Source organism: Chenopodium album, chromosome 23 (genome assembly GCF_948465745.1).
Source record: "Chenopodium album chromosome 23, dcCheAlbu1.1, whole genome shotgun sequence".
NCBI lineage: Eukaryota > Viridiplantae > Streptophyta > Magnoliopsida > Caryophyllales > Amaranthaceae > Chenopodium > Chenopodium album.
This window is the reverse complement of record NC_137856.1, coordinates 11,931,380-11,945,573: the sequence shown is the minus strand read 5'-3', so window position 1 is coordinate 11,945,573 and position 14,194 is coordinate 11,931,380. Positions and strand designations below refer to the sequence as shown.

Below are 14,194 nucleotides of genomic sequence, written 5' to 3'. Positions count from 1 at the left end.
GAGAGAAGAAAGACAAGGAGATGGAGAAAGGAGATCAAGGATATGGAGGGGCGTGAGAATGGAGGTGAATGAGAGAATGGCGTGAGAATGAGGGGAGAGAGGAGAGAGAAATGAAGCGTGAGAAAGGATAGCTGCGGGGAAATGGGAATGGAGGGAGGAGAGAGAGCGTGCAATTGAAAAGGATGGGTTTTTTTTAGGGTTTTTTAAGCAAATGGCAAGCGGTTCAATGTTCAAACCGCTTGCCATTTACAATTTGGCAAGCGGTTCACCTAAAACCGCTTGCCATTTACAATTTGGCAAGCGGTTCACCCAAAACCGCTTGCCATTTACAGTTTTGGAAGCGGAATTCCAAAACCGCTTCCCATTTGGGGCTTCCCATTTACTATTTTCTACTAGTGATTGAAGTTAGCATCAGGGAGTTAATGTTCTTAATTTTGTGAGTTCATTAAATCGTTTGATGTTCTCGTAAAATGAAGAAAAGGTCTTATATGTACAAGATCTTTAGTGGGAGCTATGAAGTCTTCTTGGTCTAGTATAAAGAGCAATTATTCATTGCTTGAAGGGTCAAGTGATGGCTAATGCATTTTGTATGAAAACCTTGAAGAAGAAGATGAGTACATTTGGGATTCAAGATCTATATAGATAGGTCTCGAAAGATGTTTGAGTTTTGGTTAAGAAGCTTATATTGATAAGATTCTTATAAGGTTCAACATTATATTGAAAAGAGTTTCAATCCCATTTGACATGGCACGTTGCTTAATGATTCAATACCTTGAGAAAGGTTGATGAAATTAAGACTTTGAGTGATGGTCCTTATGCAATTCGCAAAGGATGCATCATGCATGCCATGGACAATACTCGTCTATTTGATTCACGTGTTTTAAAGAACAAATGATGATAGATTTCAATTGAAATCCAATATAACGTTGGAATATAAATTAGAAATTCCTAAGTTCCTTGCGAAAGGGCGAAGGAAAATTCTTAGTGTATGGAGATAAAAATGATTATAAAATTTAGAAATTGTAAAGTTCATGTTTATGAGAATGTCTCATGAACTCTACTTACTGAACCCCTTCCATGACCAAGGTATGAGAGTCATACTAAGGTTTTTGGATTGAAGCAAGTTATGTAATTTTAGTTGTGTATGTTTTGAGAAAGCATATTACAAAATTAAATACATTAGCTTGCAGAATTATGTTTATCAATTGAAACAAAGTTTCAATCTTATTTAATCGTGGTTTCAAGATTAAATAAAATGTCCAAAATAATTATGAATTGATGGGCTCACTAGGTTAATGACGTTTTGAATGAAACCCCACAGGTGAACTAAATTCATATATTATTTAAGTTTCTAGTTCGGAATCATTAAACTGGACATAAATGATTTCTTAAATTGGACTAGCATGTTCAGATTGATTGGATAGCGCAGTTTCATGGGCTATAGGAGCGTAGTGATGCTCGGTCAATCACATGGATATGCATGAATGATGCATGATCGAACTATAGACCAACTTTGAAGTTCAAGTATAGAGCTTTCGGATATATTAGTGGATTCCTTTGACATGAGTGGAACATTGATCTCATTCAATGGATGATATAACTATGGTACATTCAAACGTCTTCCCGTAACTGGAGATTATAAAGGGTGTTTCCTGGTTATTTCAGAACTTGAGTAGGAGCTTTGGTTGCCACAAGATTGGATAGAGTCTTCCTATTTAATTAAGAGTGTGTCTTGTTTTGGCCTCTTGAAGAGGGAGAATTCAGAAAATGCATGGCCGTGCTCAAATGTGTTACATAGTAACCATTTGTTTTGTAATTCTAACTCAGATTTCAAGAAATGATTTGTAGATTAATATTGATTACATAAGATGCAATCATATTATCAAATCGACACAAAATGACTCAAGGAATTTGAATATTGCGCACTTGTCTCAGACAAGTGGGAGATTGAAGGAATTGTGTCTTCGATAAATGCAATTACTAGATATATCAAGGATCACTATTATGGAGATAATAAGTTCATTCTATTGGGGCGTCATCCTCTGTTGCTAGACTATGAGAGATGATCTTTGGACTAGTCAAATAGTCCAAAGCCCTTTAGAATGGATCCTATATTGGTCACACACAAGGGTAATGGGTTAAGCAAGTTAGAGGCCCATTAATGGGCCTCATGAGCAATTAACTAATCATGAATTGGATTGGGCTAGCATAGTTTGATTGGAATTAGGTTTTGGGCTTTTTACATGGGCTCTTATTTAGAGATGAGATCTATAAATAAGATCCATGCCTAGAGTTTGCTGTAAGCAGTCATAATTCACACACAGTGAATTTTGGCATCAAGGCAACCAATCCCAAAACCCTAATTCTCTCTCTAACACACGGCCCTCATCCTCCCCTCACGTCCGTACGGCCGGCCACCCCTTGGTGGCGCGTGTGGTGGTTATCGTGGTGGTTCTTGGTTAGTATGTCTCTTCTCTCCGTAGAAGGTCAATTGAAGCGTTCAATTGCAACTAACTAGCATTAGTGGAGGTCTTAATCTGTGCCCGTGGACCAAGTAGAGGAATCACGCTTGAGGTTCTTTATCTCCCCATGTTCTTGCTCGATCGCACGTGGAATCACGCTTCAAAGGTAGAATTATGTGTTCTTTATGTGTTATGCAATGATCCTTGGTTAAGGTGCTTTATGAATATGATTCATGATTATTTCCGCTGCGTAGTACCTATAAACCCCTACAAATTTCCCTACTATTTTTAAGGCACAAAGTTTTTGGCGGGAAATCTTTTAATGTGGACGTGACACGTGTACTTTTGGGATAATTCTGGTGGTTACTTTAGTATATTGTATAGATTACAATATTACTCTAATCATCAGCATCCTCACAATACACTTACCGAGGGTAGTTTGTTCATTTTTTACAAATAAACAAATATTTTTGATCTTACCCTCTCTATCCCTAATTGTTTATCCTAAAGTCATACTTAACTTAAATAAGTTTGTTTTGTCCACACCTCTATGAACCAGACATTGAGTGATAAAACCTAGAGCAATATTTAATTTGTGAGTTGAGAAGTGGAATTATGGTTTTTTTCTACGGACAATTATATTATGGTATGGGATAATTATATATATATGGATGACTTTAGAAGAAAAATGGGATGCATGACATATTTTCTCAATTTGTTTTTTTTTTTAAACAAAGGATACAATGTGGTTACATATTAATACTAAAGCAAATAATTTTAACCGTAGCTTCTCTAGCTATATGATGAGCTCGATGAACGCGCTGACGATTCGTCTTCGGTATGCTACAATATTGAAAGGTAGAGTCAATTGCGAATGATCCAAAGGTAAGCTATGTCACCATCACCATCCCCCAATGAAGGGAAACAAAATTATAGGAATCGTTAAAACTGTGAGGGGATGAAACCCTTGGAGAAAAGCCCACTGTAACCCATACATGCATGCCAATGCCTCTACATGTAAAGCTGAGGTACAAACTATGAAGTTACTTTCACCAATTATCCGATCATCCAACGGATCATTTTTATCTTAGCACCATCCCATCCCACCTTATTGAGAATCTTTGAACCAAGAACCATCTATTTGAAGAGAAAGTAAAGTTGTCCCTTAGGTACCCAATCCAAGCAGAGCTATGTTAAAACCAGGTGAAGGAGAGGCACCACCATCATCCCGCACAGCATAGGGGGTGTTTGCAGAAGCGTTCATGTTGACAAAGACTATATGTGTGTACATAACCTCCACGAATTGTGAAGCAAATGACCGAGAAGTAGTAGATTCCCTAAAGATTATTCTGGAATTCTGACATAACCACATACTCCAAAGCATATGTACTGATGAAGGTACCTAAGAAGCGAGTACTAGAAGGCACATCCTGACTAATAAAAAGTCGGATATAAGGTCTCTATTAAATTCTGAGCGGATACCGAGGCATCTACCCCTCCAAACGGTTCGTGTAGTAAAGCACATTTTGAAGAGATGTTGTGCATCCGCATCATCAAAGTTAGATGGCGAGCCAGAATTAAATAATGAGCGAAAGTAGTCAGCCACTGTCACCTACAATATTTTCTACTTTAATTTATTTTACCAAAAACTAATTTTAAAGCATAAAAAATTCCCACCAGATTGCCCAAACCCTCTTATATGACGTCATTAAGCCTTCTCTTCCTTCAGATATCATGTTTAATTGCATTTTACTTCAACAAACATTAAAATTAGGTTAGAGAAAAGCATATGGTAATAGGTTCGACATAATCCAAGCTCACTAATAATAGTCAAGCTAAGTCACCAAATATGTATCGAATCTAGATAATAATTTTCTACATTAAGCGTAATATATATAGATCAATTAACTTTAAATTGAACTAACATATATGCTCAATTTATGATTATAATCTTTAGAAAAACAATTAAAGTTAAGAAAACCGCCAAATTGGCATATGAACCCTAATTCTTCATAACAATAATTAATAATATTTTCTTAACAGTTGTATCAATTTTGGTACTAATCAAAGACATGTTACATGGATTTTATGACAAAGAATCAGTTTTGTAAACTAATCACTAAATAGAAGACATCCAATTTTAATTGATAACCCTAAATTATGTACTCGTACTCTATCTTATAATTAGCCGTAATTTATTAAATTAGGTATCTAATTTATTGTTTTGTTTGTATAATTTGGATTTGCAATTGAGAAATCAAAACAAAGGGTGAATCCCCTACCTTATAAAAAGTATAAGAAAACTCTTTTGAATAGTGCATGGACATTTATAACCCTGAAAATGTTCTTTTACATATTTTCTCCCATTTAAATTCAAAGCCTTAAACTTGTCTCTTGAATCCCCTAAATTGATTAAATATTTGTATTTATTTCAATGTTTAAAACATCTTTTAGTCTCTTTATTTTTCTTTAATTTATTCAATTTGGAATATAAACACTCTATAATTTATTAATGTTAAATTAATTTTAATATATATGGAGTACAAAAATTATGGAGTATATAAATGTATGATAACTTGTTTAATTTATTCAATTCATCTCAATTAAGTACTTAAAAATTACGAAGTATACAATTGTGTAATGTTGACTTGTTTAACTTATTTAATTCGTCTAAATAAGTAGTTAAAAATTTATTAGACATTTATATCTAGAACTCGATATTTTTTAACAGTTCCCTCGCTAAATCAAAGTAAATCTACTAAAGCTTCGAACATTATACAACTAAACATCATATCATCCAACACTTTTATCACTTATATGCAAATAACTATAGTAAAATATCGCAAATATGCATAAGAATAAACGCCACCAATAATAATTCTCCATAGTACGCGTAAGATTCCCTTTTAAATAAATAATCCGAGAAAAAAAAGTTCCATGTGTAGGGTCACAGTGACATCATATACAAGGGTTTGAGTAACTTAATGATAAAAATACAATTATAGGTAATAATTTCTTCAAACGACAACAATGCAAAGTGGTAGAGCATCGACGCACCGTACTACTAGAATATTAAAAAAACAAAAAAAAAAAAAAAAGATACGGAGTACAAAATAAGGACATTAAGTAAAAAAATAAAAGAAAAAATAAGGACATTGAGGGGAAAAAAAGAGGAAAAAAATACATTAAGCAAAATAATAAACAGAGAGAGAAAAAAAAAAAGAAATAAAGGGAAAAAAATGACATTAAGGAAAAAAAAAAGGAAAAAAAATCATTAAGCTGAAAAAAGAGAGAGAGAAAAAAGAATGTTGGGTAAGAGATTAGAACCCATGACTTTAGGTAGATAAGGTTATGTTCTAACCACTAGGCTGTAGTAAGTTTAAACACTACACTTTGTGTTCTATTTAAAGAATTTTTTACTACCTTTTTTTTTTTCCCTATATTTGGTAGGGCACGTGCCCCACCAGGACCTATAGTGACTCCGCCACTGAAGATAGTGAAGGAGATTATTAGGAATGGGCGAGAGAACCACTTTTCTTTCTATTAATTCCATTCCACCCAACCACTATTAGGTTCTCAACATGTTATAATTAGATATGTTAAAACATAATAAAAGTTATGAAACAGACAAAATATCCAATGTTACACTATTCACAACTTCACTCTCACAAATATAGCGACAACTTCACCCTCACAAATACAAAATATTAATTTAGGCTTCAATTTCATTCAACCAAAACTTAATTTAGTAACATATAACTATGGGCCAAACAGTTAGAAACGTATGGAATATAAAGCTACAAAAGCATAAACAGTGTATTCACAATGATACCCTATCAAATACACAGTTGTTAAATCAGAAATAATGAAATATATTGTCCGAATAAATGCACCCAGACACCCAAGTCACCTATCAGTGGGTAAGTCATTGAATTCATCTTAACAGGAAGCAAGTAAAAAGCTACTCTTAGAAGTTAGAACAATTTACTCCATCAAAAAGTGGGTTAGGGGAGAAGGCTTGAAAATTATCCACTTTTCCTTTTAATTAATTACCTCCCATAAGTCATTATAAACAGTTCTTAAATTAAAAAGAATTCTATCCTTAAACAATTTGTCAAATTTGGCAACACTTATTGTCGGATGCATTTCACTAACTGCACAAGAATCTGATTGAAAATATAAGATCTTATTATGCGCCATATCAAACTAGGAGGCTGAATCTAGATCATAAACATATCTCGTGTGGGGACCTCGCGCCATTGATTAAACAAAAGCCACAGAGAATATAAATCTGAATGTAAATGTAGTAAGCAAAATTACTCTTATCAGTTTACATCTGAACAGTATGAGGAAGTACAAACCCACAAAGAAATGAAGCTGCAACAAATCGAAAAAACAACTGAACAATACTGCAAATCACAGAATTATACACGTGAAATCGATAAAAGCAAGTTATGCATTGATGGGTGACATTTTTAATGTGTTACACCCTTGGAGAATGTGGGTAGCACATTATAGTCACAACCCTATGAACATAAAGGTATAAAAACTTACTACGAAATGAGTAAGCTATAAAATCTGTCAGACTGTAACACTTCTCTAATCAGCCAATTTGTTCAAACGATGGATGGTACTTCTTGCAACCCTGTTTGATGGATCAAGTTTCATAACAGTTCTAAGGTCATCCGCTCCAAGCCTATATTTCTCCATGCTCTCGTAAAGGAGTGCACGTTGTACCAGCACAGAAACATTTTCTCCGTCACGATCCAGGACCTGTATCATAAAACAGTGGAGGTAACCAGTAAGCTCTCAATAAATTATTCCAAATCAAAATGCAATGAAACCAGTCAGCCATAATGCTAGATCAACTTGAAGATTTGCTCTTGACATGCTGAGCAAATCACAACTTTAATGCAATAACGACTGCAACAGAAGCTCAAAACTAAAAAAGATTTCCTTCATGTGATGTTTGGGCTACCACTTAACTACTTGCCCCGTCCCTAAATCATTGTCACATTTTCTTTTTGCACCCGTTTCTTAGAAGGTGAACAAAAAATAATATACGAGGGTTTGGTTGATTTAAGATGAGAAAGAAAAAAAAAATTGCAGTGGAGTTTTGTTGAATAAAAGTGAATAATATAAGAAGATAATGTGGTTTGATTGATTAAAAGTGAATAAAATAAACAGATAAAGGTAAAATGAGAATTAGGGATGCTATTTTTGGTTGAAATAAATTTTTTAGGGGACAGAGTAAGTAATCCTTAATAAAATTTTCTCAAACCATTAAATTTTTTTTACAAACATGTCTTTCCTATTGCTTTTACCCTCTTACCTCTCTTTTAAACTCTTAAATCTTATTTGTATACTCTTTCTATTTCTCACTTCACACACTTTTTTTTCAAAAATTTATTCAACCGATTATCTTTCTATGCTCTTTATCCTTTTCGGACGGTTCCTTGTGACAATTCATGTTAGCCAAAACCCAAAATCAATTTGGGACTAAGACTTTATTGTTGTTGTTGTTGTTGTTGACAGTGTAAGTAATCCTTCTCCCTTATTCTTCTGGAAGGAACTTATAAGACTCATAAAATAGATAAAGTACTCAAGATTGTAGCAGCCGCTGGTCAGACAAAAGACTGATATTTTGGTCCTGAAGAAACTATAGTTATTTCTTTTTCAAATGACAAAATAATTCATCAAAGACTGAAAAAAAGGGGGACCCACCAAAATTAAACCACTAAGGAGAAAAAAAAACCCAAAGCACAAATTAAAACTACAAAGGACCTCATATGTTTAAGGCAAAAGAGAAACACACATCTCTCTTCAACAGAGAAGCCAAACTAGACTTACAACACAGAAAGACAATTGTCTGACCAATCAATATACCAGATTATCCATAAAACATCAAAGACCGCCAACAAAATTTATGCCTTTAAGGCTCTTACAGAACCTCCATGATAAAATAAGAGAAATTATTCTAGCATACGTAGTAGTAGGCTACAGATGAGATGCCATATCATAATGCAAGATCAAGTGATTCTCTCCATCACTAATATTAAACTTCATGCAAGAGATGATAAGCATGAGACTACAAAATGTCAGGGATATAAAGCAAAGAGTTCTAGCTAGATGTGATAAGCATGAGACCTATACAAGCATTACCACACAGCCCAATCAGTTTCAAGGTAGCTAGTCACTACAAGAATGCAATACTTCTCCCAATATGTTCCCCATAACTATCCTATATCCTAGAAAAAAAGGGAAACTATCCATGTCTGATACACTTCAGGAGAAGATGCTATGATCTATGATTCTCAGAGTTATAATATTGCTATTCCAGAATAACTGCGATGAAACTTTGCACCAAAAAGAATTTTCTTTTGGTTTTAAAAGATAAACATGATAAACAACCCCCCCCCCCCCCCCCAACCAAAAAAAAAAAAAAAAAAAAAACTTTGTTGTTTGCACTTTGCACAACGCTTTCAGCCTTTATTTGATCCTCCAAATGAGAATAGAAAAGGGGAAAGCAAGTGAATTAAAACATAGAAGTCTTTCAAAGGTTGGATACAGAGAAATTTTAATATTAAAAAATAAGTGTTTATGTCTCAAGTCTATCAAGTAATTAGACTCAAGGATAATCAACCAATAGCAAAAAACAAAACACCTCATTGATATAGCTTCTGAAATGGTTTATCATGAAGTAAAGCACCAATTAAGGTGGAATAAATAAGTGGTATGGCTGTGCAAGATTCTCCCAAATTACCAAAGTGCAACACCGTAACAAGACATGACTAAAAAAAAGCTGTATAGCATTATAGCTAAAGAGGAGGATGCAAGACCATCTGATAATTCTTGCTACATTTGCTACATTCCCGTGTGGTTAAGGTTACAGATGAAAGCTACTCATGGACGAAATTATGAGATTACCGTTATCATCATCTGTATAAGAGAGGTATGCAACACTTATGGGCTTAATTCAATTTATCAAGGAATACTTCGTCACAAGTTCAAATCCAAACATCTGCTTTTAGTGGAGTTGTGTTTTCCCTTCACAAGTTAGAATGTTAGATAAACAAAGCAAGCAGCAGCAACTTCTTTGGATTAGCATGATGTGAATACTATGAAAATAAGGTAACAACTAGATTAACACAATTGATCATGGAAGTTACATCAGTCAATTCGTGTTTTATACAATTACTTACAGCAGTTATTTATTTTGGTTTCAATGTGGAGTCAGAGTCATAAGGTGTGTTTCTTGGATTTATAAAGCCAAGTTGGCTGATTATTTCCGTTATCCAATGCAAGAAAAATTTGTTCAACCTTAGAGATATCTCATAAATTTACAACAAAAGTTCTAATGATATAATCTAAACATGTGATTCCTCAAAAACCAATTTTTCCATTTGCAGGTTGGTATCTCCCCTAATCATCTTCTCTTTCCAATTTCTACACTTGTTTTCCTTCTTAGACAACATCTCAATATAATAAGCATAATGTAAGCAACAAATATATGCCAACTACCTTAACAAGATTGACAAGCAAGAAGACCAAATAAATAATTGACATAGAATAACTAGCTTAGTAATTAATTCAAAATCCAAGTTATTAACACCCCCAAAACAATCAAGCAGACAAAACATAATATTTCAGGTTAACCAGTTTTAAAATCTAAAGTGAAAGATAACACAAACACCAAAATATCAGGGAAAACAATACTCTGTTCATCTTTTTTTTCCGTTCAAATTATAAAATTAGTCCACTTTCAAGAGATCCTATCAATCACTCTGAGGATGGTACAACCCACTCATGATTGGAAAATTTCAACATTTATAATAGTTACTATAGGCTAATAGGCTATAGCCATAATGTCTCAATACTGCCAAACTACCAAAAGCCAATCCTCCATTTTCACCAGGTTTGCAAATCAACTTCTATCTCAAGTTCTGAACAGCTGATCCTTTGAAAGCTTCCCCAACCTAGACCAAGGAACCTTTAATAACTTGATATACCATCAAACATAGGAATGTACTACTGGATCTACTTGCTTCAAACCACAAGCCACCTACCTAAGTACTAAGTCAACCAAATATCAGAACCAAAAACCACAATGTGTAGACACAGTTTCTTAATCCACCTTTAAAACTAAACAAATTAAGATGAAGCTTCCATCAATGAAATTTATTCAGTTTTAAAGCTATCTAAGGAACGCTGGCAGCATTCAATCTTTCTCCATGAAACATTATGACATGAGGACAATTGAAAATAAACTTCCACCCTAGAGAAGTCTACTCCAAATGCATTCAGAATAAGAGTGTCCTGGTTTTCAGGAAAATCATTCACTTATTTTACCAAAACCTGAGGTTTCAAAATAATAGATAATTGCTGCTTCCATTCCAACTGGGGAAAAGATTCTAAGGTTTAAAAATCTGTGTCTTTGTTCTTTAAGACGGGGCTAATTCTCATAAAGAATCCTTTAAGAATTCTTCAACCATATCCTTTATACTTAAAGTCCCTAATCTTTTTTTGTGAATATTTAACAACTCTTGGCTTTTTGCAGGTTTATGTTGAATAAGGTAATTCCTAAACTAACAAGAACAAAATGGATTGAGAAATATTTTTCTGAAGGCGTTGAATTTAGAAAAATGGCGCGATCAAAATTTGCACTAATTCTATCATTGCTGCTTTCCAACCAATCAGCAGACTCACAATAGCTTTGCATATGTGTATGAAAACTGTAATTAAGGAATCAAATGAAGGTCATCCCATTACGTACAACATGTCAATCCTCAATTTTTTTCTTCTTAAAATCACATAAACAGCAATTATGGAATTAAAATTACTGTATAAGTCAATTAGCCATCATTGATTGTACAGAGTACTTTGTAATTAAAACCACAATATAAATTGATTTTCATGATATTCACATTATGGACTCAAATTATATGAAGAATGTTCAAACACACTTAGAAATAAGAAATGTATGATAATAAGAACCATAATTTTTGTAAAATTTAACTTTTACATTGTGATGGCTGCAAAAACCAGTGAGATGCCACTTCTTTGACTCCCTATCCATTATCATGATTGCAGCTACAACAACAATGAATTTTATTGGCTAACAAACTTAGTTGTAATAGAAACTGTGCACTCTAAACATTGTGTACAACTCCCCTTCCTGAAACTTAATTTTAACATCTTTCATAAGTTTGAAGTCAAGCACTACTTCACAGATTAACTGTAAATAGATTTTGATAATATCTCAAGCTTTAGAGTCTAATATTTGCATAGTATGTATCTATTCTTAAGGATACCTTTCAAAACACACACAGACACACTGAGTGAGAGGCTGTGGGTTAATTTTAAGCTTTTCTGGATGAGGTCTACCTGGTGATCCATTAAAAGCTTCATAGTGTCAGCATAAGTCTTACAAAACCATTCTTAAGAACAATCTCTCGCTCTAACTTTAATTCCAAATTGGAAATACAAAACAGTTATCCTGATCATTCAAACATGTACAGGGTTCTGTAGCCATTATTACATTTATACATAGTATAAGATTGGTATGCCTATATAAAACTTACTAATTCACTACAAGATAATTTCCATTAATCTGATTCCAGACCAAAATTCACAATGCGATGAGAAACTAAATAACTAAAGCCATTCTCAGACATATAAGAAAGTAATATTGAGAAAAACATTACATACAAAATATATGAACTAAAACTAGTTAAATGAGAAAATTATACCTTGGTACAATCAGCAACAGCCTTCTTGTACTCTCCAACTTCCTTGTAGCATGAAGCCCTACAAGTCAAGACCTCCATAGTACCAGAAGCCTCACCAGCTTTCTCTAGAAGAATTTCAGCCCAAGAAAGCCACTTAATGGCATCAGCAAACTGCCCCTGTTTATAGTTATCCAGACCTTTGGACTTTGCAGTAGAAGCTGAAACGCCAACAGGAGGTGGCGGAAGACCTTCAATCTCAGTAGTACTGCTCCCATCATGTCCTCCATCATAATCTGATGCAAAACCCCAATCATCCCCACCTGAAAACTCTTGTCCACCAGGAGCACTATCTGGTGCTGCAGCACCACCGCTAAAACCGGAAGTGACTGATGGTGAAAAAAACATGTCAAACGAATTACCACCACTAGATTGTACAGGTGCAGGATTCTTCTGAGGGGCAAAGCTATCCATTTGTGGAATTGAACCTGAATTAGATCCCCAGGAGTTGCTGTTCTCAGACGGGAACGTAGAAGTACTTGATTTCGACGCATTTTGGAAATCCCCAAAACCAAAATCATCTGTAGAGGTAGAAGCAGTAGCTTTGGAAGACAAATTAAGACTACCACCACCCATCGGCTTCGATGAAAAATCAACCAAAGAGCCAAATGGGTCTTTATTCGAGTTCGTTCCCATTCCAATCCCACCACCCCCACCACCTACACCCCTTACCGAAGCACCACCAATACCCGAGCTCTTGTTCACACCAGTATTCCCATAAACACTATTACCACTATTGGTTGCAACTCCAAAACTTCCAAAGCCCTGGGAAGAAGTACCCAAACCAGCACCACCACCACCATTCTTCCCCACACTACCATTATTCGTTTTTGGCAACGAATCCGCCATACCCCCCATCGAAAACGAGCTCTTAACAGGAGCAGCACTCTTCAAAGGAACATTACTACTACTTTTGTTCTGCCCCAAGGCAGCACCCACCAAATCTCCAAACAAATTAGGATTCTTATTCACAACCCCAATGTTAATACTCTGACCAGTGGCAGCAGGTGCTGGAGTGTTCCAACTCTTCCCAAATATATCCCCTACCATTGAACTTGGACCACCCAACTCGGACCGAGTAACCCCAGTGTTACTCGGCGCAGGTTGATGAGTCCATGAAGGCTTTCCAGGCTGCCATGACGGCATTGTGGTTCCGGGTTTCGATTGCGTAAACGAAGAATTTGCAGATGACATATATGAATAAGATGAATTGGGTTTGTTTTTCTGATCATTTAGTGATTTAGGACGATTTGATCCAATACCCAGATCGAAATCAAAGTTGTTCATACCATTCTTTCCATAATTTGAATTCATTATTTCGTATTGTTTGATCAGTAATAAATTGTTTGACAACAAAATTGAGCTACAGAATTGTTAAAGAATCAAATCAAATGCAAGATTGTAAAAGTGAAATTGAAAATGTACCTGAGATGATGAAGGATTGAACAAGATCTGAAGTTGATGTGATGTATTAATAGGAGGAGATCATGAATTGGGAGATGGTCGGAGGAAGAAGATTCGGAAGGATGAGAGAGAATTAATTTGACAGACGTAGCAGCCTGTTTATACACACACCTAAAGGTCGCGGATGCAACATATGTCTATATTGTCTAATAGAAATTCTCGATTAAAATGAACTTTGATCTATACAAATCATCATTAATATATGGAAATCGCAAATACTAAATGCAATACAAAATAATCTAAATGTAGAAATTAATCAATGATATGAAAATAATAAAAAGATTTAAAACTCTTTTCCAAAATAAAAATAAATTACTACCTCCGTTAATTATTACTTGCAACTTTAGGGGTGGGACACAGTTCCCAAGTCAAAATTTCATAATTGTTATTAAGGGATATAAGGGTATGTGATCAAGCACGAGAGAGAAAAAATTAAAAATGATTAAATAACCACCCAAGCCACCCACCAGTCCACCACCACTG

The 14,194-nt window shown here is 34.7% G+C and overlaps 1 protein-coding gene across 1 annotated transcript; it reads right to left on the bottom strand.

Moving 5' to 3' along the window:
- Positions 1-6,764: 6,764 nt before the first annotated feature.
- Positions 6,765-13,829, bottom strand: LOC145608341 (uncharacterized). The gene is made up of 2 exons (XM_081663954.1): positions 12,212-13,829; positions 6,765-7,235 (listed from the first exon to the last, which is right to left on the bottom strand). Exons 1-2 carry the CDS (start codon positions 13,559-13,561, stop codon positions 7,062-7,064), a joined length of 1,524 nt encoding a protein of 507 aa, XP_081520080.1. The 5' UTR covers positions 13,562-13,829; the 3' UTR covers positions 6,765-7,061.
- Between the last annotated feature and the right edge of the window lie 365 nt (positions 13,830-14,194).